This window comes from Mustela erminea, chromosome 9 (genome assembly GCF_009829155.1).
Source record: "Mustela erminea isolate mMusErm1 chromosome 9, mMusErm1.Pri, whole genome shotgun sequence".
NCBI classification, from domain to species: Eukaryota; Metazoa; Chordata; class Mammalia; order Carnivora; family Mustelidae; genus Mustela; species Mustela erminea.
Genome location: NC_045622.1, coordinates 37,669,819 through 37,697,050, shown reverse-complemented (window position 1 = coordinate 37,697,050; position 27,232 = coordinate 37,669,819). Strand labels below are relative to the sequence as shown.

At 38.7% G+C, this 27,232-nt stretch overlaps 1 protein-coding gene across 1 annotated transcript in view; it reads left to right on the top strand.

The window, feature by feature from the left end:
* The window catches only part of HEPHL1 (hephaestin like 1), an 85,853-nt gene that overhangs the window by 49,764 nt on the left and 8,857 nt on the right, over positions 1-27,232 (top strand). Inside the window, exons 13-15 of the mRNA XM_032358246.1 lie at positions 4,466-4,605; positions 7,279-7,419; positions 10,759-10,865. Of these exons, the coding sequence (XP_032214137.1) occupies positions 4,466-4,605; positions 7,279-7,419; positions 10,759-10,865 (388 nt within the window). The remainder of the gene's footprint in view (positions 1-4,465; positions 4,606-7,278; positions 7,420-10,758; positions 10,866-27,232) is intronic.

Below are 27,232 nucleotides of genomic sequence, written 5' to 3'. Positions count from 1 at the left end.
GCTTGGACCTGTAGACCTCCTCCTCCAAGTTCATACGCTTCACTCAGAAACAGCCTGCTGCTTGGGTATTTCCTGCCCCATATACAGACCAGGAGATTCAGTGCAGAAGGTTAAGGCTAACCACTAGTCATGGGTCCTAGAATTGAACATAGACCTTTTGAAAGACTGATCAGTGTTCTCACCACGAAGCCATGTTAATTTGCATGTATTTGTTCCTCTTTGTTCTGTATTATCAGCTCCCCGCCCCCCTGGCCCCACTAATTCTTTTTTGCCATGCCACACACAAATCCTCTATACCCAGCTGTTCCGATCTTAACACGTCTTTTTTCCTGTTCTTACTTGTTGGCCTGTTTTGAGGGTATAGACTCCTGGAAAAGAGAGTAGAACAGCGTCACCTTACGGATAAATGAAGAAATGAAATGACTCTTCCCTTCTAAAAAGATTTGCCTCAGGGACAGGACAATTTAAAATTTGTTCCCATAACTCACCAACCCAATTATTAAACCAGACACTCCTGTCTTGCAAAACCAGTGTTGCCGACACCAGCTCCTGAGTGATGCTGGGGCAGTGGAAAATGAAATGAAGAGTGATCCAGCCTTTTCTAAAATGATGATGTTTACTAAAAGGCTGCTAGAACTAAAGAAATAATGGCATAACAATTTTGTGGTATGTATATTCTTAGCCCATGAGAGTGTAAGAGACAGAGCCATCATGATTTTCTTGAAACTTAGGGTAATTTTGGTTTTCCGACCACCTGCTCTCTGGACCGGCAGGAGGCGGCAGCCTCAGTCTTCTGGGATTTTCTCCCAGGAGACAGAGATACAGGGTGCTGGCTGTGTTTGCCCTCTGCCCTGCCACTCAGAATATTGCCCATAAATAAATGAAAACAAAGGAAAATGAGAACCTGTTCACATATTCAAAGTGCAGTGGATCCATAGAAAGTAACAGTACAGATGGAGATGACCGGGCCTCCTAGAGGCACATCTGGGGCACCTCTGCAGCTGGGAGACCAGCGACAAATGCCCCTTCTGCCCCCCAACTCTTATGTCTCTGCCTTTTGAGCCAAAGCCTTGGGAGGAAGCACATCTGGTTTCCATACCACCTGTCAGTGTGGGTTATCCTTGAGACATTCCTTCATCCTGGTTCACAGACTCTCTGCCTCACCTTGGGGACCTAGATATCTTCCCCTAAGGGCTTTCTCAGAACACACTGAGAAAGCCTTGGGATCCCAGAAAAGCAACCAGTGGGACTCATTAGCACAATGCCAGGGTTTGTGCTGTGGGAGACAATTCAAAATCTGAGAGAGAGTTGCTCTAGGGAAATAAAGCTGTATTCCTCGGACTCCTGAACTTGTGGACTGATAGGCATTTAATTTCATCAGCGTGAGATTTGAGACAATAACAGCCATGTATGGAGTGCCGACCATGTGACAAGCATTTTGTTAGGGTTTTTAAAAAACCCTATCTCCTAGTGACCCTCACAATGTCCTTGACCCACTTGGTGAGCCTCAGCTCAGCATCTCAGCTGACATCCCAGCAAGACAGCAGAAGAGCAAGCGCTTACATGGTGCTCGGTGTGTATCTGGTGCAGGTCTTTACTGAGCTCAACCCACAGCCTCCCCACACCTGTCCCGGGAGGCCAATGCATTGTCATGACCCCACTTTGCAGACCAGGAAAGCTGACAAACAGTAAAGCATGGCTCCAGAGGCATCTGGGTCACTCCCACAATGTTACTAGGACTCTCGGAAAATGAAAGTAGAAGAAAAATTCTCTTCCCTTGGAAAGCAGGTGGTCCAGATTGAAGATGTACATGTCTTTCTTTGTTAAGCATCTACTGTATCTAGGCATTGTACCCAGTGTTGTTAAACGGTGTTAAAAAGGACAGGCGAGTTTCCTTCCCACACAGAATTCATGGCTCACGGGGAAGACATGAGACCAAGCATACTGAGCGAGGTGATCACTATGAGAGGGGAAGTGCTGGGCGCAGAGGGAGCCCACAGCAGGTGTGCATGGCCCCGTGTCGGGGAGAGCTAGGGAGAAAGCAGGTGGCCAGGGGAGCTTCTTTGAGGAAGCAGTCTTCATCCTGGGACTTGAGGAATAGGCTAGTTGAAGAGGTGGCAACTGTGTTCTTGACCCAGAGGAGAACACTTGGAAGACCTAGAGGTGGGAAGCACTCATGGAGCTTGAGAGAATGTTCAGAACGACCAAAACAGAGAGTATGTGGTGCCAGTGAGGGAAAAGGAGGCTTGGGAGGTTGGCGGAGGCAGAGAGTGAAGGGTTGTGAGGAATTTGGGGAACTGAGCAGTGGGAGGCCAACAACAGGTTTTTTCACAAGGACTGACTTGGTTGAATGTACAGGTTAGGATCACTCTGCATAGTGTAGAGGAGAGAGGGAAGGGAGGAGTGTGAGAGGCACATAGAATGACCGAGAACAACCCAGTTCACACAGGTAAGTGAGGTCGGTGGCTTAGGTTGGAGTGCAGGCAGTTTAAGGGAGGGAAATGGACATACCATGTTTTATAGGTAAAAGTGATAGGGTTTTTTTCCCCATCACTTGTGACCATCTTGGTGGTGGATTAAACACATAGTTGACCCTCACTATTGCAGACTCCATGTTCGTGAATTTGCCTTCTTGCTGAAATTTATTTGTAATACCAAAATCAAATTTTGTGGTGCTTTGGGGGTCATTTACAGGGATGTATAAAGCAGCAAAGGATTTGCATCACCCGATGCGCACATTCCCAGCTGAGGTCAGACAAACAAGACATCCCTCTGCCTCCTTGTTTCAACTTTCAGTGTAAACGGACATCCTCTTTGTGGTCCCTTTAGTGCTACTTTTGTGTACGTATGTGTGCTTTTTGGGGTGACTTAGCTGTTTAAAATGCCCCCCCAGAGTAGCACTGCCTAGTGTTCTCAAGTATGAGAAGGCCGTGATGTGCCTTGCAGAGGAAATACGTATTAGATAAGCTTCATTCAGGCACGAGTTACAGTGCTATTGCCATGAGTTTAAAGTCAATGAATCAGCAATACATATTGAATAAGATGTCTTTATTTTTTTTTAAGATTTTATTTATATATTTGATAGAGATCACATGTAGGCAAAAAGGCAGGCAGAGAGAGAAGGGGGGAAGCAGGCTCCCTTCTGAGCAAAGGGCCGGATGCGGGGCTTGATCCCAGGACCCTGAGATCATGACCTGAGCTGAAGGCAGAGGCTTAACTCACTGAGCCACCCAGGTGCCCCTGAAAAGATGTCTTTAAACAGCAACACACATAAAATAAGGATACTTATTAATCAGCCAATGAAAATATTGTGACCAGAGTTTTAAAGAAACTGGATTGGTTGGTTTGTTTGTTTTTTGGAAGGTTGGAGAGGTGGCTTTTCCTCTATCCTTCAGATTCTTCTGGCTGGTCTAAGAATTGAATTGACATGAGAAAATCAAATTTATGTACACAGGGAGAATCCACATAAACATGAGAGATTCCAAACAGGCAAAACTCGATATATAAGGAGAAGGGGGAAGGAGTCTGGGACTTCCAAGGAAAGGAGAGCAATTAAGAAGATGAAAGAGAGTAAATGTTAGGTAAAGAAATGTTGGCTGGGCAACTCAGAAACAAGGAGGCAGAGAGAATTTTAGCAAACAGACTTTGCTAAATTCCTCCCTGTCTCCCACCCCTAGTTCATATTATAATGTAGTTATAATGGGATTGGGTCCTCTACCTAAATACTTCTAGGCAGTTAGGGGGAAGGTCAGAGTTTTTCCTGGACCTTTTGGGTCTCGATTGTTTCCAGCTCAAAATAATCCACATGCCAAAATGGCATCTCTTAGGGGCATTCTTTGTGAACACCTACAAAACCCAACCTTGGATTTCCTCCAGGAGTCATGGTTCAGTATTCATTATCTCAGTGTTTGAGGTCACTTTCTAGAACACAATTCCTGTGAAGAACAAGAATCAACTATGCCTTTATTTGTATGTGTGTATATGCACAATATACAACCCAGAGTCTGACCTGAGGCCTTTAAAGTGGAAAAGTAGAACGCAGTGCAGAATGATACACATGAAATCTGAAGGAATTCAGGGTGATAGAGTGTGAGTGTGCACATGTGTCAGGCATGTGCATGTGTGTGAGGTTAGTTAGTCCCAACAAGCAACATGCCATCTTATGGGAGTCTCTAACTAAGGTTGGCCCCATGGAGCGTGCAGCAGGACTCTGCAACGATGGTCCAAGAAGTAAGACCAGGGCCAGAGCTGGCCTGCTCCCATCAAAACCCCCTGAGGTGTTTTCAAGTGCAGATCCCTGGCCCCACTTCCAGAGAGCCTGGTGCAGAAGTCCAGCTCCACAGGGGGGTCCCGATGGCAGCCGGGTTTGGGAAACCCTGCTCCAGAGTACCCCTGAGTCACTCAGAAGCACTCAAGGGTTTTCTACCTCCTGGCAACTTTAATTTCTGATGTTTCTACTTTACAGACACGGAGATATATTTATGAACCACACTGAAAACTGGATTGGCTCTCAGTACAGGAAGGTGGTTTACAGAGAATATACTGATGGAGAATTTGTGGAGATCAAAGCCCGACCGCCACGAGAGAAACACCTGGAACTCCTGGGTATGGCATAGATTGCAGGCATGCACTGGCAGCCCCAAGAGTGGCCTGAGAAGGCACAGCAGGGACAGAGCAGCCTGACTGCATTGATCCAAGTGTGACATCTTCCTGTCTTCCCATTGTCAGGGAGCACACTCATTCAAAGAATAGTCAACCAGATGGCCAGATAACACGCAAACAGCCATCCATATCACCAGGGTTGTCTAACCAACATCTGTCACCCTCAAGTCCCTTTCTCATCCCTCTGCTAAGCCAGGACATTTTAACTTGGAATAATTTGATGCCTCAGAAGAGCAGGCAGAGTATTTGCATAATTTCTTCAAGGTCCTGGATTCTCCGTGCACAGAGCCATAAGAACACACCATCAAAACAATTCAACCCAAAGAGAAACCCCTTCCACGAGAGGAACGCCAGGTGAAAGGCCTGGTTTGAGTTCAGAAGGCCCTGAACTTGGTCTTCTCAGGAACTCCTGGGCCTGTCTGAAATCCTGGGCTGCCTGACCTGGTGATTAGATAAGCTCTTCGAGTTCTTCTTCCCTGCTTTCACCTGGGAGTTGCCAAACCTGACCCCATCACAAAGATGAGATCTTTCGGCTGAGGGCTAATCTAGAGGACTCTCTGAAATCCATTCTCCCCCTTTTTTTTTTTCTGTTCTCATTTTTAAATGCACAAGGTGACATATAAATACTATGGCTTTACACAGTACTTCTTTTTGTTTTTTTTTAAGATTTATTTATTTATTTATTTATTTATTTGACAGACAGAGATCACAAGTAGGCAGAGAGGCAGGCAGAGAAAGAGGAGGAAGCAGGCTCCCTGCTGAGCAGAGACCATGATGCAGGGCTTGATCCCAGGACCCTGGGATCATGACCTGAGCCGAAGGCAGAGGCTTTAACCCACTGAGCCACCCAGGCACCCCCACAGTACTTCTTAATATTAAAAAAAGCACCAAGATAGCTAGCTTGATAAATTATTACATGCCCCACCCATCTTCTCCACACCCTGTCTATCAACAGTGGCATGGGAGCTTGTTTGTGACACTGAAGAGTCAGCTGCAGTGATAACATTTCTTCCTTGGAGCTGTGTATGTCGAATGAGCTCCAGGAAAAAAGCTCACTGGTCCTGCCAACAAGAGCAGGTTGCCTCTCAGAAAGTCCCAGTTGGGGTCTGCTCAGTAAAATGACACAAAGCAGTGACACCATCAGGGGCAAGCCCAGCAGTGCTTCCCCCAGAAGAGCGTGAGGCCCAACTGCTCATTTTCTGCAGGTCAGGGACAGGCCTGTGCCCCTGACGTTCCAAAGGGCACAGGGCAGGCAGCCCTTTGTTCCTTAGGCTCCCGGTGACCTATCAGGCCCCAAATCAGAAGACATTCACTCTCGCCAGTACAGCAGGCCATGTGGAATGAAAGCAGTAATTAATGACAAATAATGATTTTAAATCATGCATATACTTTCCCCTCTCTCGAACTATACTCAACTTCGCAGTTTAAAAAACATGCATTTCTTTTCTAGCTTTAGCATGAAAAACAAAATAGCGTTTCTTTCAGACACTTCCTGATTCATACTAAATGTTTTCTCCCAAAGGTAAAAATAGTCCAACAAAATTCCTGATTTATTTAGGACTCTAGTGGTTTTCTCAGAAAAGCAACTAAAATGATGGGTTGAATTGGTGAAGAGTGGATGGGTGCAGTCAGACCCCCTACCGTGAGCGTAGCTCTCTATGAAAGTAGAATCCTGGGAACACCCAAGGATGCAAAGAAATCCCCAAGGGCCATAGGATCAGGTCTGAAGAGATTCCAAAATGGGATTCTGTTAACATCGTCCTTGAAGCGATGCCACATGAAGATGCTGGTGTGTATGGCTCTCTGTTACTGTGGGGCAGGCACTGAGAAAACGGCTTTTGTGCGAGAGAGGCCCCTAGTATAGGCAAGGGGCATTGAAGGCACATGCCTCTGGCAAGGATGTGGGCCTATTTCTGCTGGCACGCAGGCTGGCTGCTTCCAACAGAAGCGTACACGTGGGATTGCTGGAGAGAGCATGTCTCATCAAGGTATCCAAGTGGTGTTGGACATGCATGAGTGAAATCATTGTTTTGATCATAAATCAGTACATAGGTGTTTCAATTTTGGTCTTACCTTCAAATCTCTTTCATATACAATATTTCTTTGGATTCTCATTATAGTTTTTATTATTGATATATCCACTTACCAGATAATGAGCAATTTGGGACTTGCCAAAGGTTACATACAGAAGGATTACAATGGAAAGTCACCATATCATGTGGATATGGCTTTTCCTGGAGACCGTCTCCACAGCAGTAAAAATTTCTGTATTTATTGAGCACTTACTGTGTTTCAGTGCCCTGAAATAATTTATTATTTCATTTAATCCTTACTATATATTTATGAGAAAGGTGATATTAAACCCATTTCATGGATGAGGAAATGGAGTCAGGCAGGTTACTTAAGCAAGGTCTCTCAAATAAGTGAAGGAAGCGGGATTTGAACCTGGGTTGATCCGACTGCCAAACCCTACGTGAGTATTTCATATGACATATATTGCCCTCTAAAGGAAGAAGCTACGGTTAGCTTTATTTTGCTAAAAACTAACTGCATATAGATTCCTTCAGTGTTGAAAAGAGCAAAGATAACGCTCACAGGCTTGTGCTTTGCCTTTAGGCCCAATGATTCATGCTGAGGTGGGCGACTCCATCCTGATCATATTTAAGAACAAAGCCAACCGGCCCTACTCCATCTCAGCCCAAGGTATTGCAGACATGGAGAGCGGAAAGCAGCTCCAAGCATCTGTCACAAAGCCAGGTAAGTTACATGGGAGATCTGCTCCATGCTGATAAGGACACTGGACTCAACTCTCTTCTGAGCTTTTCTGATCTTTGAAGGCTCTTGGAAGGCTCATCTTAATGCCATCATGTTTCAGTCATCACATAGTCACTCTTAATACAGGATCATCATTCATCTAATGACCAAGGGGTTATGCTGTTTCTAGGCATCCATTAGGGACCTAAATGCGTAGTAAGACATAATAATAGCTGATACATATTAAATGTCATCTTTTGCCAGGTGCTACGCTATATTTAAAAAAAAAAAAAATTCATTTTCCTTATAATAGCCCAACAAGGTAGACACTAACATATGTCATTGACTTTGATACCTTTGATTAGAATATCCATCATTATTTTTATGTTACTAAAAAAAAAAAAAAAAGAACACATGGTCAATTAGACCTTAGCATGCCGCTGATTGAAAGATGCATCTTGATTTGAGTTATGTTAATATGTAAAAAATGCACATCCTACAATTGAGGGAAATATTATATTGTTATGTCCATTTAACAGATGACTGAAGAACAGAGGGGTAAAGAACTTGACTGGATCATACATTAGTAACAGTGAAACCTCAGTTTGTTGGACTTAGAACCTCTGCTCTTAGCCATACGTTTCTTTTGAGTTGCTTAAAATGAATTCGGAAGAAAAAAAGACAAACAGGATGAACCATTTTATTAGTAATGCAGATTATGCCTAATGAAATTCTAAGTGGTGAAGAGTTTCAAGAATGTATCTGGGAATGTTTACAAAAGTTTCAGAGAAGGAAAATCCATAAAGATTGATTGATGATTGATTGATTGATTCAGAGCAAATAAAGTAGTAGTTAGGGAAAGCTTTCTAAAAGAGGTGGAACTCTACCTGGGTTTTAAAATATATACTGAAGGGAGAGAAGGTCTCATACTTTAAAGAGCTTCCCGTAACATTTACACAGTTGAAATGTGGTTGTAGTAAATGTCAAGATCCTCTGTGACCTTCAGTTATGAAATTGAGAGCAATCATAAGAATAATTAGAGGGGAATTATATTCCATTTTACTTCTCATATATATATGTGTATATATATATATATATAAAATACTAAATACTATAGTAATTGCAATAAAGGTCATATAAACCTGTAGAATGTTAAAGATGCATAGAAGGAAGAAGAGAAAACAATCTAATGCATCATGAGAAAAAATTAGCAAGATATTCCTATAAGGATGGGGTTGAGGAAAAGAAATCTTCACTGGCCACAATTCCAACCCCTCTTGCTGCTCCACACCCCACATTTCCCCCAATTCCTAAATCTGTCTTTTGCTGCTTCAAAAAATCTCTCATGAATATTCTAAATGTCTGTCTATAGGGAGATACTCAAACACATTTTGGACTATCCCTCTGATGAACTATTACACAGCCATTAAATGATGTTTAAGAAGGTTTTAATGACATGGGAAAAACTTGTGGTATCATGTTAAGCAAAATACAGGTATAGAACAAAGGTTAAAAAGGAAATAAACCAAAATGTTCATAATGGTTGCATCTTTGAGATAGTATTTTAAGTAATAGGGTGATGCTCATTCTACACCTTCACCTTGTTTCTGTATTGGATGTCTCACTTTTATGAAGAGGGAACTGGTTTTAGTTGGGTCAAAAAAGCAACTAAAGTTATTCATTTTTGATGGCAAAAAGTGACTCAGGAGGGAGGAAGAAGGTGCCAGTCAGGCTTGGGGAAGGGGTCCGACAGGGCTGTGGGCCAGCTGGGGTGAGCCCTCACAGGCTGCTAAGCCCTGATGGTGAGGACTGGTAAGGGACATAGTTCTTCTGTGCTGACTGGTCTTCTAAGTGTCCTTAATAGGGTTATGGGGGTAGAGGGAAGAAGAGAATCCCCACAAGGGTCTCTGTCTGACAAGGTTGAAAGACTTGGGAGAGCCCAGAGATGGAGGCGGGTAGGAGGAAGAAATTAATTTCTTGCACAAAACCCAGACAGGTTGGAGAATGGTTAATTCAGACATTCATGAGATAAACAAAGCAATCCCTCTCAAATTTCTTCTCCTTTTCCTTCTTCTTTTTCATGCCGCCACTCGACATGCATGTCCTGAACATCTTCTTTTGTTTAGAACTGTGCTCCCCAGTGGGGTGAATAATGGATCATTCCAACTTTAATAATACCTCCCCTTAACCACTCGCCTTGAGGACTCTAAATATCAGTGGTTTTTCTTGCAATTAACAAGGCAGAGGGGCTGTTATGAAAGGTAATGAAAACTAGACTCAAGGTTATATTGCTAACCTACCGGTGGGTCAGCAAATATGGAGGAGTGACATGCAAGCATCATTTTTGTTTTGCCTTGTGGCTTGCACCCATGTATAGGCTGTATGTCCAGATGGGGAGGGATGGGACCTAGACAGTTCAAAAAGAGATGGCAATTTTTATTTATTTATTTTTTTGATTAATTATTTTTATTAACATATAATGTATTATTTGCCCCAGGGGTACAGGTCTGTGAATCGTCAGGTTTACACACGACACAGCACTCACCATAAAACATATCCTCTGCAATGTCCATAACCCAACCATCCTCTCCATAACTCCCTCCCCCAAGCAACCCTCAGTTTATTTTGTGAGATTAAGAGTCTCTTATGGGGGCGCCTGGGTGCCTCAGTGGGTTAAGCCGCTGCCTTCGGCTCAGGTCATGATCTCAGGGTCCTGGGATCGAGCCCCGCATCGGACTCTCTGCTCAGCAGGGAGCCTGCTTCCCCTTCTCTCTCTCTGCCTGCCTCTCTGCCTACTCGTGATCTCTGTTTATCAAATAAATAAAATATTTTTTAAAAAAGAGTCTCTTATGGTTTGTCTCCCTCCTGATCTCATCTTGGTTAATTTTCCCTTCCCTACCCCTCAAACGCCCCACTCTGCCTCTCAAATTCCTCATATCAGGGAGATCATATGATAATTGTCTTTCTCTGACTGACTTATTTCAGTCAACATATTACCCTCTAGCTCCATCCATGTTGTTGCAAATGGCAAGATTTCATTTCCTTTGATGGCTGCATAGTATTCCAGTGTGTGTGTGTGTGTGTGTGTGTGTGTGTGTGTACACACCACAAGGAGATAGCACTTTAAATGTGGCTTTCATTTGAGACTTTTACAATGTGATTATCTTGCTAATGTATGTGAGTTTATTTGTGACTCCTCTGCAAGGTTCTGGGTCAGCCACAGGGGATGCATAGATGTGGTGCCTGGCGTTCATTTGTTGTAGCATATGTATGAATGAACATTTATTAACTGCCTTCAATGTGAGGCACTAACCTAGGTATTTTATTTTATTTAATCTTCAGGAGAAATAAACACCTACAGGTGGAATGTCCCTAAAAGATCTGGTCCAGGACCAAATGACCCAAATTGTATTCCGTCAGTTTACTATTCAACAGTAAACTTTGTGAAGGTAAGACTGAGAAAGAAACCAAAATGCTTTAAGTAATATGGCTTTAAATCAATTATTCAAGTTATCATAACTTGGGTGTAATGGTTGAGAGCAGAAATTTCGAACTATGGCCATGCACATTTGTTAACATTGTCTATGGTTGAGTTGAGTGGTATTAAGAAAACAAAATTCAAATGAGTAAATTTTAGAGGTCTCATTGGCTTTATTCAACAATTCATGATTTGGGCAGCTTCCCTTCTACAGATAGAAAGGATCTCTGAAAAACTGTACAAAATGAAAGACTTGTATAGGCAGAAGGGGGCAAAACAAGGAAGTTACTAGCGAAGAGTGGATTCTTTTTTTTTTTTTAAGATTTTATTTATTTATTTGAGAGAGAGACAGTGAGAGAGAACATGAGCGAGGAGAAGGTCAGAGGGAGAAGCAGACTCCCCGTGGAGCTGGGAGCCTGATGTGGGACTCAGTCCTGGGACTCCAGGATCATGAGAGCCGAAGGCAGTCGTCCAACCAACTGAGCCACCCAGGCGCCCCCTTGAAGAGTGGATTCTTTATGTTAGGGTCACCTTCCTTTAAGGGATAGCAGGGGTCTGTCAAGCAGATTACCTCACTAGTGCTAGTGATTGACTAGTTTAAGATTCTGTTCCTGGGAGAGATTGAAACTGGAATTAACCTAGGAAGTAAGTCTTGGTTTGGTGATATGGGTTTAGCACAAGTGACTCCATTACGTACCTGTTGTCTTTTTTTTTTTAATATTTTATTTATTTATTTGACAGACAGAGATCATAAGCAGGCAGAAAGGCAGGCAGAGAGAGAGGAGGAAGCAGGCTCCCCGCTGAGCAGAGAGTCCGATGCGGGGCTCAATCTCAGGACCCTGGGACCGTGATCTGAGCCAAAGGCAGAGGCCTTAACCCACTAAGCCACCCAGGCACCCCTGTCATGATGCTTTTTGTTGAACCTCTGTGGTATTCATAGGTCACAGATTCAGGTTTACATTTCTTAAGTTGGTCATTCTCTTCATTCTTTTTTCAATGTTCCAGTCTTTGAAAGACCATTTGCTCATTTAGCAGCTATGAACATGCATTTCAAGCTTTTGAAGGAATACAGTGCACCGGGGAGACTACTGTGATGATTATAAGCAGAACAATCCCCACTTTCTGGTGTGCACTTTGGAGCCAGGATCCCCAAGGCAAACCAATCAAAATAAAATAAATCAAAGAAAGGCCAGGTTGAAAGAGTCACTTTCTAAAGCCAAGTGGTTTATTCAGTGGTTTTGTGTATCTGAGTTTCAACTTCCCAAGAAATGCTATCCAGGTGCAAGTGGTGGTGGCCACAGCACAAACATCTCCTTGTTCAGCTAAAAGGTAATAAAAGGCTATCCTATGATCCAGGACAACTTTGGCCTTGCAAAGATGGGGACTGCTCGTGAGATCTTTTTGTGATTGGGGCTGATCTGATTCAGTTAATCAGAAGAATGTAGGGGGGCAAATGTGCTATGATTTGTATATGCATTTGTGTTTAACTGAACAAAGCACTGTCATAACTAGAGAAAGGAAAAACAAAACATGGATATTCTGACCATAAAAGTTGGACTTTGTAAGTGATTCCTATGTGGTGGTGGTGGGGGTCAATTAAGAATAGAAGAAAAACTGGTCACAGGGTCTTTAGCATCATAGTCTTTGATGACAAATCCAGCAGTCTGAAACCTTAACCCCACCTTAACAAGGGCCTGGAAGATATAGATGATGGTGTTATCTTTCCAGACCAATGCCAGGGTAAAGGAAAGAAAGAGAAGGAAGAGTTTCATGTCTAGTTAAAGTACGAAGCTTTGATGTGGTATCTTGGATGGAAACAGTCTACCTCAACATACGCTATTTCTTTTCCTAGTCAATTTGATTTGGAAATCTCCAACGTTTGTACAGAACCAGATGATAGGTAGAGCCTTCTTCAGCTCAGTAGTCAGGAACACTTGATAAGCACTTCCCTTGAGCCTCAGTCTTACAAAAATATCAGAGTACAATAATAACTCTCTGTGAATAATTAAAGACTTTAACATTATCCATGGTTAAAGGTATAATGAGAGTTCATTATCATGGAATTCACAAGGAAATTTGGTTATTTCTGTAACATACAACATTTTAAAAATAATAATTGGAATTATACTGATAACATGATATTAGGATGTATCAAATTTCTAGGAATTTTACACAATTTCTAGAACATTTTTAATATATATCTGTACACATATAATATAAAGAAGGCTTAACATTACTTCTTATTTCATAATGTTTCCCATGTGATTTAACGTATCAAATTAGTACAACATCTCTCTTCTAATAAGGAGAGAGGGCAAATCTTTTTTTTTTTTTTTTTAAAGATCTATTTATTTACTTGAGAGTGAAAGAGGGTGAAAGGGGAGGGGCAGAGGGAGAACCCCAAGCAGACTCCCCCACTGAGTGTGGAGCCTAATGCATGGCTCAGTCTCATGACCCTGAGATCACAACGTGACCCACAACCGAGAGTCAGATGCTCAACTGACTGAGCCACCCAGGTGTCCCAAGAACAAATCTTTTGAAATATTCCAGGGACCCTCTCAAAATATCTTAAAAGTTGGTTCATGGCCAAAAAGACTCCATTTAAAATTTGATTCGGAGAAAGTTTCTCAAAAATATCAAAAGGTTAATTCTTGGCCAGGGGCTCCTGGGTGGCTCCGTTGTTCAGCGTCTGCCCTCGGCTCAGGTCATGATCTCAGGTTCTCAGGATCAAGCCCCATGTCAGGCTCCCTGCTAGACAGGAAGCCTGCTTCTCCCTCCACTCTCCCTGCTTGTGTCTCCTCTCTCGGTGTCTCTCTTTCTGTCAAATAAATAAATAAAATCTTAAAAAAAAAAACTTGGCTAAATAGGATCATAGTTTGCTGTGAAACAGTAAGTAGTTATGCATGTAACCAGAGTCATAAGTCTTCACAAGGCAAATACAGAATGCTAAATAGTTCTAAGAAAATCTTAGCTCTTTTAGTAGAGAAGACTCAGTTCTCTCACATAATCAAGGACTTGATAAAGACAACATTAAACACAGAATATTATTTTGGTAAGACAGAATCTTTGTTTTCTAGGCATATTACTTCAAAGGTAAAACACATACACACACAACCATTACTGTTGCTTATCAAGAGCAAACCAGTCATCCAAGAAAACTTTGTCTTTTTAACAGAGAGGAAACCAAATTCTAACTTCATACCAGTGTATTTTTTTTAAAGTGTGATTAACATACTATTAGTTATAGGGTACAATATATTGACTCAACAATTCTATGTATCACTCAGCGCTCACCACAATAAGTATTATTCACCACCTGTCACTCTACAACATTATTACAACACTATTGTAATAATGTTTGTGATAATATGTATGTAACATTTCCTATGCTGTATTCTTCATCTCCTAGGTTTATTTATTCTATAACTGGAATTTAGTTCCTCATAATCTCCTTCATCTAGTTCACCCAACCTCCCCATTGCCTCTCTGACAACTACCAGTTTATTTTCTGTATTTAAGGGTCTCAGTTTTTGTTTATTTGTTCTTTGTTTCTTTCTCCATTCATTTGTTTTGTTTTTTAGATATTTTTTCTTACTTTCTAGAAGTGAAATCATATGACATTTTAATTTCTCTGACATATTTTTCTTAGCATATTACCCTCCAGTTTCATCCATATTGTCATAAATGACACGGTCTCACAAATCCTTTTTACAGGCCTAGATGTGTGTGTGTGTGTGTGTGTGTGTGTGTGTGTGTATTCTTCTTTATCTTCATAATCCATTCATCTATAAATAGGCACTTGGGTTGCTTTCAAATCTTGATTATCGTGAATATGATGCAATAAACATAAGGGTGTATATATCTTTTTGATACCCAGTAGTGGAATTACTGGAACATATGGCATTTCTGGTTTTAATTATGAGGAACCTCCTTACTGTTTTCCACAGTGGCTGCACTAATTTACATTCCCACCAATGGTGCAAGAGGGTTCCTATTTCTCCACATCCTCACCAACACTTGTTATTTCTTATCTTTTTGATTCTAGCCCTTCTGACAGTTGTAAGATATCTCATCGTCATTTTGATTTGCATTTCCTTGATGACTAGTGATTTTGAGCATCTTTCATGTGTCTGTAGTCCATCTGTGTATCTTCTTTGGAAAAATGTCTACTCAAATCCTCTGCACATTTTTAAATTTGATTATTTGCTTTTTGGTGTTAAGTTCCTTATATATTTTTAATATTAATTCATTATTAAAGATAATTTGGAAATATCTTCTCTCATTTAGTAGGTTGCCTTTTCATTTTGTTATTGGTTTCATTGAGTGTATAAAACTTTTTATTTTGGTGTAATTCCAATTTTTTATTTTTTGCTTTTGTTCCCCTTACCTGAGAGATATACCTAGAAAAATGTGCTATGGCAGATGTCAGAGATTTTACTGCCTGTGCTCTCTTTAAAGATTTTTATGGGTTTATCTCACATTTAGGTCTTTAATCCATTTCAGTTCATTTTTGTGTGTGGTGTAAGAATGTGTTCCAGTTTCATTCTTTTGCATGTAGCTGTTTGGTTTTCCCAACACCATTTATTGAAGAGACTGTCTTTTCCTCATTGTATATTTTTCCCTCCTTTATCATAGATTAATTGATCATAAGTTTATTTCTAGTCTCTCTATTCTGTTCTATTGATCTATGTCTCTATTTCTGTGCCAATATCATACTAGTTTGATTACTACAGCCTTGTAATATAGCGTGAAATCTGGGATTGTGATATCTACAGTTATGTTCTTTCTCAACATTGCTTTGATTTGTAGTATTTTGTGGTTACATACAGTTTTTAGTTCATTTGTACTAGTTCTGTAAAAAAATGCTATTAATATTTTGATAGAGATTGTGTTGAATCTGTAGATTAGTTTGGGTAGTATAGACATTTTAACAATATTTATTCTTCTAATCCATGAGCATGGAATACCTTTCCAGTTGTGTCATCCCTGGTTTTCTTCATCAGTGCTTTATAGTTTTCAGAGTACAGGTCTTACACATCCTTGGTTAAATTTATTCCTAAATATTTTGCTTTTTTTTGGTACAATTTTAAATGGGATTATTTTCTTAATTTCTCTTTCTACTACTTCACTATTAGTGTATAGATATGCACCAGTTTTCTGTATATTAACTTTGCTTTCTGCAACTTTGCTGAATTCGTTTATCAGTTCTAATAGTTCTTTGGTGGAGCCTTTAGGGTTTCCTATATGTAACATCATGTGATCTATAAATAGCGACAATTGTAATTCTTCCTTATCAATTTGGGTGCTTTTTATTTCTTCTTCTCATCTCATTGCTATGGCCAGGGCTTCTGGTACTATGTTGAGTATAAATGGTGAGAATGGATTTTTTTTTTTTGTCTTGTTCATGATGTTAGGTTTATGAACTAACTCTGAACTTTGTTCAGAGTTTTTATCATAAATGAATGTTGAATATTGTCAAATGCTTTTTCTGCATCTATTGAGATGATTATATGGTTTTTATCCTTTCTCTTATAATATGATATATCACATTGATTGATTTGCAAATAGTGAACTATCCTTGCATTCCTGGAGTAAATCCTGCTTGATTGTGGGGAATGATTTTAACTTTAATGTTGAATTCTGTTTGCTAACATGTTGTTAAGGATTTTTATACCCATGTTCATCAGAGATATTGGGATATAGGTCTTTGTTTTGTTTTGCTTTATTTTATAGTGTCTTTGTCTGGTTTTGGCATCAGGATAACATACAGATCTTGTCCACTTATGAACCCATGGCAGCCTCAGGCAGGCATCTCAACAGCACAGGGACAAACCCTCCCCTGTGCATCCATAGCAGACAAAGCAGATCCTTGCAGCTTACTTCTTTGAGGGCAGACACATTTCTGCCACAACAGTACAGGGCACACAGCCCACATAGAAGATACCCCTGTATCACCTGGTTCTGGTGACCAGGGTATGCTACAGGACCTCTTCTACAAAGGCCACTACTTTCAAGAGCAGGGATGTGGTTGGCTTCCCTACTACATAGAGAAAAACACAGGGGTGCCTGGGTGGCTCAGTGGGTTAAGCCACTGCCTTCGGCTCAGGTCATGATCTCAGGGTCCTGGGATCGAGTCCCGCATCGGGCTCTCTGCTCAGCAGGGAGCCTGCTTCCTCCTCTCTCTCTCTTTGCCTGCCTCTATGCCTACTTGTGATCTCTGTCTGTCAAATAAATAAATAAAATCTTTAAAAAAAGACACAAACACAGTGTTAGACAAAATGAAGAGACAGAGAAATATGGGCCAAATGAAAGAATAAGACACAATCACAGCAAAAGAGCTAAATGAAATGAGATAAGCAATATGCCTAATAAAGAATTCAAACTAATGGTCATAAAGATACTGGATTTAAGAGCAGATGAACTCAATGAACACTTCAACAAAGAGATAGAAAATACAAAAAGGAACCAGTCAGCAATGAAGAATTCAATAACTGAAATTTAAATATATATATATATATATATATATATATATATATATATATATACACACACACACACACTACAGGGAATCAACAACAGATTACAGGATGCAGAAGAATGGGAAGCAACCTAGCAGAAAAATTTTTTAAAGAATAAAAAGAATAGTAAAAATGAGGATATGTTAAGGAAACCCAACGACATCAAACATGATACTACTCACATTATAAAGATCCCAGGGGAAAAAGAGAAAGGGGAGCTAAAAATTTAATTGAAGAAATAATAGCTGAAAACTTCCTAAATCTAGGGAAGAAAACGGACATCCTGAACTAAAAAGCACAGAAGCTTCTAGTAAGATAAGGAAGTCCACAGCAAGACACATAATAATTAAAATGGCAAAAGTAATGATAAAGAGGGGATTTTAAAAGCATCAAGAGAAAAGAAAATAGTTACATACAAGGGAAATTCCATAAGGCTCTCACCTGGTTTTTCAGCAGAAACTTCCCAGCCCAGAAGAGAGTGGCATGATATATTCAAAGAGCTAAAAGGAAAAAAACCTGCAACTAAGAATACCTAGAAAAGTTATCATTCACAGTAGAAGGAGAGATAAAGTGTTTCCCAGACAAACAAAAGTTAAGAAGTTTATCACCATTATACAAGCTTTAGGAGAAATGTTGAAGGAAATTCCTTGAATGAAAAGAAAAGGCATAACCAGAGGAAAACTCTGAAAGGAAAGACTTTCACAGGTAAAAGCAAACATATATTATAGGTAGTAGATTAACCACTTATAAAGTCAGTGTGAATATTAAAACAGAGAAGTAGCAAAATTGATTATATCTCCAAAACTTAGCCAAAGGAAACACAAATGAAAAAGATGCAAAATACGAAATCATATACATTATATGTGGAAGGCAGTAGAAATATATTGCTTTTAGAATATGTCTGAATTTAAGCAACCATCAACAACATAAACTGCTATGTACATAAGATATCATATATAAATGTAATGGTAACCACAAATAAAAAACCTATAATTGATTTAAAAAATGAAGAGAAAGGAATCCAAACAACACCAAAGAAAGCCATCAAACTATAAGGGAAGAAAGGAAGAGAAGAAAGAATACAAAAAAACTAAAAAACAGTCAGAAAACAGTTAACAAAAGGGTAATAAGTACACACCTATCAATAATTTCTTAAAATATAAATGTAATAATGTTCCAATTAAAGAAAAAGGATGCCTGAATGGATAAAAAAAAAAAAATACCTATCCACGATCCATATGCTGCTTACAAGAGATTCACTTCATACCTAAAGACACAGAAACTGAAAGCAAAGAGTTAGAAAAGCATACCAAGCAAATAGAAGTGAACAAAAAAAGGACAGGCAATACTTATATCAGATATATAGGCCTTTTTTTTTGGACAGAAATATAGACTTCAAAAGAAAGACTGTAGTAAGTGGCAAAGAAGGTCATTACACAATGATAGAGGAAACAATCCAACAAGAGGATAAAATAATGTAAATATTTATGCACTGAACATAGAGTACCTAAATAAATAAAGTAACAGACATAAAAAGAGAAATTGACATAATACAATAAGAGTAGGGGACTCTAGTACCCCACTTACATCAGTGGATAGATTACCCAGACAGAAGATCAACAAGGAAAGGGTGGATTTGAACAACAAACACATTAGACCAGCTTGAACTAACAGATATGTACAGAACATTTCAAACCCAAACAGCAGAATACACATTCTTTTCAAGTGCACATGGAACATTCTCCAGGACAGATCACATCTTAGGACACAAAACATGTCTCAATAAATTTAAGAAGATCGAAATCATATCAAGCATCCTTTCTGACCACAACTATATGAAACTAGGAGTCAAGTACAAGAAAAAAAATCCTGAAAAGAATGCAATTACATTGAGGCTAAAAATATAATACCAAACAACAAATGAGTTAATCAAGAAGTCAAAGAGGAAATACAAAAAATAAATGGAGACAAATGAAAATGAAGTTACAATGGCCCAAAATCTTTGGGATGCAGCCATAGGAGTTTTTTTTTTTTAAGATTTTATTTATTTATTTGACAGAGAGAGATTACAAGTAGGCAGAGAGGCAGGCAGAGAGAGAGAGAGGAGGAAGCAGGCTTCCTGCTGAGCAGAGAGCCCAATGCGGGATTCGATCCCAGGACCCTGAGACCATGACCTGAGCCGAAGGCAGCGGCTTAACCCACTGAGCCACCCAGGCGCCCCAGCCATAGCAGTTTTAAGAGGGAAGTTTATAGCAATACCTCAAGAAGCAAGAAAAACCTCAAATAATTTAGCCTTACCCCTAAAGGAACTAGAAAAAGAACAATGACCAACACTAGTAGAAGAAAGGAAATAATGCAGATCAGAGTAGAAATAAGTGAACTAGAGACTAAAAGAAAAATAAATAAACAGAAAAGATCAATGAAGCCTGGAGCTGGTTCTTTGAAAAGATTGACAAAATTGATAAACCTTTTGCCAGACACATTAAGAGAAAAAGAGAGAGGACTCAAATAAAATCAGAAATGAAAAAAGAGAAATAACAACTGACATCACAGAGATATAAAAGATTATAGGAGAATATTATGAAAAATTACTGGAAAAATTGGACAACCTAGAAGAAATGGATAAATTCCTAGAAATATATAATCTTCCAAAACTGAATCAGAAAAATAGGAAATTTTAACAGACCAGTTGCTGGCAATGAAATTAAATCTGTAATCAAAACACTCCCAACAAACTAAAGTCTGTGACTTCACATGTGAATTCTATGATACATTTAAATGAGAATTAATATCTATTCTTCTCAAACTATTCCAAAAATATAAGAGGAAGGAAAACTTCCAAACTCATTCTACAAGGTTAGCATTACCCATATATTGTGTACTTTTGATATTAAATCTTTTTTACTTAAATTTATTATAGTCTGAGCCAGCTTGACTCACATAAAATTTCTTTCCCAAGACTCCCTTCTACAAACCTTCTACAACTTCCTTTTTTACGTCCAAATTTTGTTCTTTGCTCTTCCTCTTCCTTATTCTGAAATAATCAGACTCACTCTAGGACAAGATTACTTTCTTTTCCCTCAACAAAAATGCATCTCCATTTCTCATACCTTCTTTTACCAAAAACACACAGCCTAGTTTCCTTACAAATAGAGTCATTTCCCTTATTGTTTCTAGTAGCTTGAATATATTGAATTTTTAACCATTAATCACCATAATTTCTAGTGAAAATAAAAAAGCAAACAATTGTACTTTTGTAGCAACATGGACAATTGTTAACTGTCTTTTATACTAGCATTCTGTGGTTTGACAAATTTATAAATGCATTTCAAAATTTATAGAAATATATTCTACCTCATAGTAAATTTTTCAATGGAGCATACAACTTGTTTATTAATAAACCCAAATATCTTAAGTTTCTTGTTCATAAGAAGTAAAAAAAGGTAAGTAAACCCATGTTCAGTAATTAGCATTTCTGTATTTTATCTGGAAATGATCTAGATATTAAGTTATTATTCATCATTTCATTTCACTTAGCAAAACTCTAAAGTTTTAAGTTATCAGAAAGATGTGAGGAGACTATTTAAGTAGACATACCATAAAATACCACTATTGATTAAAGGTTCACCTAAATATCATCAGCATTTTTCAGAGTTAAAACAAACAGTCCTAAAATGTGTATGTAAACACAAAAGACCCTAAGTAGCCAAAGAATCTTGAAAAAGAAAAACAAAGCTGCCGGTACCACAATTCTGGACTTTGAATACTATTACAAAGCTGTAGTCATCAAGACACCATTGTACTGGCGCAAAAAACAGATACATAGATCCATGGAACAGAATAAAAAACCCAGAAATGGATCCAGAACTACAAGGTCAACTAATCTTTGACAAAAAAGGAAAGAGTATCCAGTGGAAAAAAGACAGTCGCTTCAACAAATGGTGTTGGGAAAACTGGACAGCCACATGCAAAAGAATGAAACCTGACCACTTTCTTACATCATACACAAAATTAAATTCAAAAATGGATGAAAGACCTAAATGTGAGACTGGGAACCATCAAAATCCCAGAGAACACAGGCAGCAACCTCTTTGACATCATCCGTAGCAACTTCTTACTAGACAGGTCTCTGGAGGCAAGGGAAACAAAGGCAAAAATGAATTGCTGGGATTTCACCAAGATAAAAAGCTTTGGGGGGTACCTGGATGACTTAGTTGGTTAAACATCTGACTCTTGATTTTGGCTCAGCTCATGATCTCAGGATTGTGAGATTGAGTCCCCCCATCAGTCTCCATGCTCAGTGTAGAATCTGCTTGAGATTCTTTCTCTCTCTCTCTTTCTCTCCATCCACCCATCCTCTACTATCCTAAATAAATAAATAAATAAATAAATAAAATCTTTGTTTTAAAAAAAAGCAAAGGAAACAACAGAACTAAAAGACAACCTACAGAATGGGAGATAATGCAAATTCACATCTCTGATAAAGGGTTAGTACCCAAAATATATAAAAACTTACCTAAACCAACACCCAAAAAACAAATAATCCAGTTAAGAAATGGTCAGAAACACATGAACAGACATTCTTCCACAGAATACATAGAGATGGCCAACAGACACATGGAAAGATACTCCATATCACTCATCATCAGGGAAATACAAATCAAAACCAGGATGAGATACCACCTCTCACCTGTCAGAGTGGCTAAAATCAACAACACAGGAAACCCCAGATTTTGGCAAGGATGCAGAAAAGGGAAATCCTCTTGCACTGTTGGTGGGAATATAAGCTGGTACAGTCATTCTGAAAAACAGTATGGAGGTTCCTCAAAAACTTAAAAATAGAACTACTTTATGATCCAGCAATTGCACTGCTAGCTATTTATCTAAAGGATATAAAAATACAGATTCAAAGGGGTGAATGCCATCCAATGTTTATAGGAGCGTGATCAACGATAGCCAAACTATGGAAAAAGTCCAAATGTCCATTGATTAAAGAATGGATAAAGAAGATGTGGGGTGTGTGTGTGTGTGTGTGTGTGTGTGTGTGTGTGATGGAATATTACTTGATCATCAAAAAGAATGAAACCTTGTCATTTATAATGACATGGCTGGAACTAGAGAGCATTATGCTAAGGGAAAAAAGTCAGTTGGAGAAAGACAAATACCTATGATTTCACTCAGATGTGGAACTTAAGAAACAAAATAGGTGAGCATAAGGGAAGGGGGGAAAGAGAGAGAGGGAAACAAACAAACCATAAGAGACTCTTAACGATAGAGAACAAACTGAAAGTTGATGGAAGGGAGCAGAGGAAATGGGCAAATAGGTAATGGGTATGAAGGAGGGCACTTGTTGTGATGAGTACTGGGTGTTATATATAAGTAATGAATCCCTGATTTCTACTCCCGAAATAATATTACACTATATGTTAACTAACTAGAATTTAAATAAAAACTTCAAACATTAAGAAAAGTTCACCTGAAAACTCTAATTCCAGTTACATCTATTAAATTCACTTGTTTTTTAACTTATGAAAATTTCATCATACAAATTATTTTTCTTGTTAACAAAATTCTTAACAGAGGTAATGTAGACTTATTTAATTAATAAACCCAAGTAGAATAAAAGTTGCAAGTGTGCATTATTGAATGCTAATAATTCTAAAGACATTTACATTTTAATTAAGCTATCAGACTTAATTAGCTTTAATACTGAATACTTTTCCTGATCACATGAACCCAGAAAGCATTTGGGTTAATTTCTATTATATTTTTCAGAATTTTATAAATACTTAATTCATTTAAGTATTTAATTTTTTTAAGGCAATTAAATAGAGCACTTTTACAAATTCATTTTGGCAATACTATCTAACACACACACACACACACACACACACACACACACACACACACAGATATAAACAGATCTTACAGATTCTGTTCTAAAATGTTGCCATGAATCAAGCACAATAATACAAAATCCAGTAGTTATAAAAGAAGTTAGATCTAAATTGTGTTACTGATAGATGGAAGAAGTTAAGGTTACCTATTAAGATGGTCAAAGCTTTTTATTACTATTTGTGGAGAAGATGTGATTTTTCATGTGCCCAAGTTCCAAAGAAACTCCCCACCTCCTTGTTTTTCTTCTGATAAGAATTACCTCCATGAAGTTTGTATTGCAAAGAGATGGCTAGAAAAGAGTTCCTGGAGAACAGCAGGTAGAATATTTCCAGTCTCAAAGGCATAGGGAAAGAATGTCAGAACTGGCCAGAACTATTTCCTGAGGCCAGAATTTTTACAGTATTTGCAAGCTTTTTGTAATAAATAGATGAGGTTTGGGGGATTAATAAATTGGTAATAGGTGGATTTTGAATTGCTTCTAGAGCTTCATTTTTGGTTTTGTCAAGATTTGTGAAATAAGGGTAGTTGCTTTAATTCCTCAAAGAATTAGGTTGCAGCCTAAATGATATCGAGGGGCTGATGTACCCACCTAACCTCATTATTTTCAATTTGGCTTTTAAAAATATATATCAGGAGAGGATTTCCAGCTAAGATGAAAATCAGAAGATTTCTATGGATTTAGAACTGTTTGTCTCTGGAATGTTTTAGTAAATCCTTCTACAAATGCTTGAGATGTTTTCCTTTCCCTCTGGATACATCATTTCATTTTTGCCAGGCAATCTAAAATAATTTCTGTCAGGGTCTCATTATCAGCTTCCAATATGGTCAACTTCTTGCCACAAAACTACTTTAAAAATTCTTGTAAATATCTTGTCACCTTTCATCCAGGAAAATATTTCTGGCAGTACTGAATACTCCTTATATAGAAAAGCAGTCCCTGAAGAGGGTAAAAGATACTAATTTCCCAAGATTCAAAGTCACGTGCAAAGATAGACAAGAGAAAGAAATGGCAACCTGCATGTCCCAGACAGGCAGAAAGCCAAGTCAAGTTCTTAGGACATAAAAGAAACAGGAAGGCAATAGTTGTCTCTAGGAGAGAAATGATCAATAACCAACAGGTATGAATTCGGAAAGGAAAGGACAATGTGAAGTTTTATTTTCCTTCCTTAACTGGACACTACAGACAGATGTTCAGGAGACCTGACTCTTGGTAAGAATTCTTACCCTTTTCTGACTTTTGCCAGTTTTCTCAGGATCCCCACTTTAGGCTCCACTGTCTGTTAGGATTTGGCAAGGTTTTTCATTCATTTTAATTTTAGTTTCCCCTGGGCTTTTTAAGGGAATAATGTAACAGTTTACCAAAAAAATCTGTCAGGGTCTTATCAACTCTGGGGGGGGGGGCATTATGAGAGACTCTTCTTTGTAGGTAAATATGGGGACATTTGAGTGGATATTGAAGAATTTGCACAAAACCTATGAGAATGGTTTTCCTCCTTATGTCTCAGTTGATTACAAATGAGGCATCAATTTCTGGGCCGGTGTTTTGATGATGGACTCCAAGGAGCATGTAATGAAGAAGTCCTAAGTATTGTTTCAGATACCTTTTGCATCTTTAATTTTTCATTAGACTTTTGCACTTGATCTTAGCCAAAAGGCCGAGAAGCGATCATTAGACTTTTGCAAAGACACTTTGCATGAAGTTATTTTGGAATCTTAAAGCCTTTTGGAAGCTTTTACATTCCAGTTAAAATAGGTATCCCATTCTCTCTGCTTGATTTGGAAACCCTTGTTTGTAAGTGTACTTCTTAAATCAACGATCTTGTCTCACTGGAACGTTCCCCATGATGGCCATTGTAATTCTAGGTTGTCTTTAGCTGGATTTTGCCATTTTAGCAGTATATATAGCTTCTGGGGCTGTAGTTCCAAGACATAAAATAAGTAGATACTCCAGAAGGTGGTATGCTCAACTCTTTGAAATTTGAGGGTCTCTCTCTCTCTCTCTTTCTTTTTTTCAGCTAAGCCTTTGGGTCTCTTGGAGTCAAACTAATACCCAAGGGGGCTGTGCCACTGGGTTGGGGATTATGTGGTGTTTTACACTGTGCCTTGTTATTTGGACATTTTCTTGAGGTTTATGGATGACTGGGTGTCAGTCTAACGTGTTCTGTGACCAACTTATTCTACCACAAGAGTCTTTAGAGTTTAGTAGCAGATGCTCTAACAGCTTTTAAGTGCTCAATCCATGCCCACCAATTTTGTAGCTTTTGGCTTCCGAGATTCCATTAGCAATAGCCTTTATCTATACAAAACAAGTAAAACAAAAATCTATTTTGGACCCAGCCCAGCTTTCAAGTTAGATCCACTTCAACTCCAACCAGTAACGACCAGCAGTTCCCAATGTAGAATTTGGGGACTGAACCAAGGGCTGGGGATTCCAGTCCAATGGAGAACTGTGGAAAGCTAATTAGAGTGGGAGCTTGACACAAAGAGAGTAGAGCTCAGAACCACGTAGAACTTGTCCACAGCCCTCAGAAATGGTAAGAAAGAGAATTCAGAGGGTCTTCAGGTATCATGCCTGTTTCTCACTGTTCCTGAAAGCCATCAGGAGTGTTCTTTGGATTCCATCACTGCTACCAATTCTCTTAAAAAACAAAACTCAACTGAGTACACTCTAGAGTCCTACAGGCTTTATTCAATAACTTATGAATCAAGGAGCCTCCTACCTAGCAGATAGATCAGAGTTCCAAAGAGCTGCACAGAATGAAAAACTTTCATAGGCAGAAAGGGATGGGATAAGGAAGTTACTAGTGAAAAATGGATTATTTGTGGCAAGGTCACCTTCCTTTAGGGGATGGCAGAGGTCTAAGAAGCAGATTACCTCATTGGTCATGACCAGGTAACTCCAGATTAAGACTCCACTCCGGGGAGAGGTTGAAATGGTAATTAAGTTAGGTATTAAATCAGTTTGGTGATGTGGGCTTTGCATAAGTGACTCCATTTGGAGTCTATTATCTTTTTGTAAACAGTAGTTATTACAGAAACAGTATGGCCAGCAAAGTAAAAAAAATACTTTCTATCTGGTGCTTTACCAAAAAAAGTTTGCCAACCCTCAATCTAAAGTATGGGTTAAAAAAAAAATCAACAAATAAAATCCCCATGTGTCAGTTACCAAATTTAGAACTTACACTACATCAAAAATTAATGATCTACTACATATTGACTAACTGATCATAATAATAATAATAATAAAATAATTTACAAGGTAGCTGGAAGCAAAAGAGGATATGTAAATAGATAATCATAAAATAAAAATATATTTTAATGTAATTTATATCATGGTTTTTGATGTGAGAAATCTATCATTTGTAAAGGTATTGCCATTGACATTGGACTTGGAAAAGAAAGCACACTCCAAACATAACTGAAACTGCAAACTAGTTGAATAATAAGTAGATTAACTTTACTTAACAATTAAAGATTCTGAAATTCTGAATTCAAGTCAGATATGTGTATATAAAACAACTAGTCTCTAATTACATGTCATAAATCAAAATCCAAACTAAAATCATATCTGATATATAATGTAAGCATTGTCCATTATTTTTAAGAGGAGAAAGGATTATCTAAACTTATATTTTAGATGCTGTATTAACATCCCTGAGTTGTATTGGACAATGCAAGAGTTCAGGAGAGAAATACAAGACACCTGAAAAAATAAAATTACATATTGAAATTATGGGAAACCCACATTTGTTTATTCCTTTGTGCCTCCCAATAAATATTTATTGAGCACTTGTGATATGCGAATGGTCCTACCAAGTTTTATGAAGGATGCAAATATTCCTGTCTTGAAAGAATTTATCATCTTTGGGGAAAATAATACATGTGCACACCCATAATTATAATACAACTTGGAGTCTGGTGA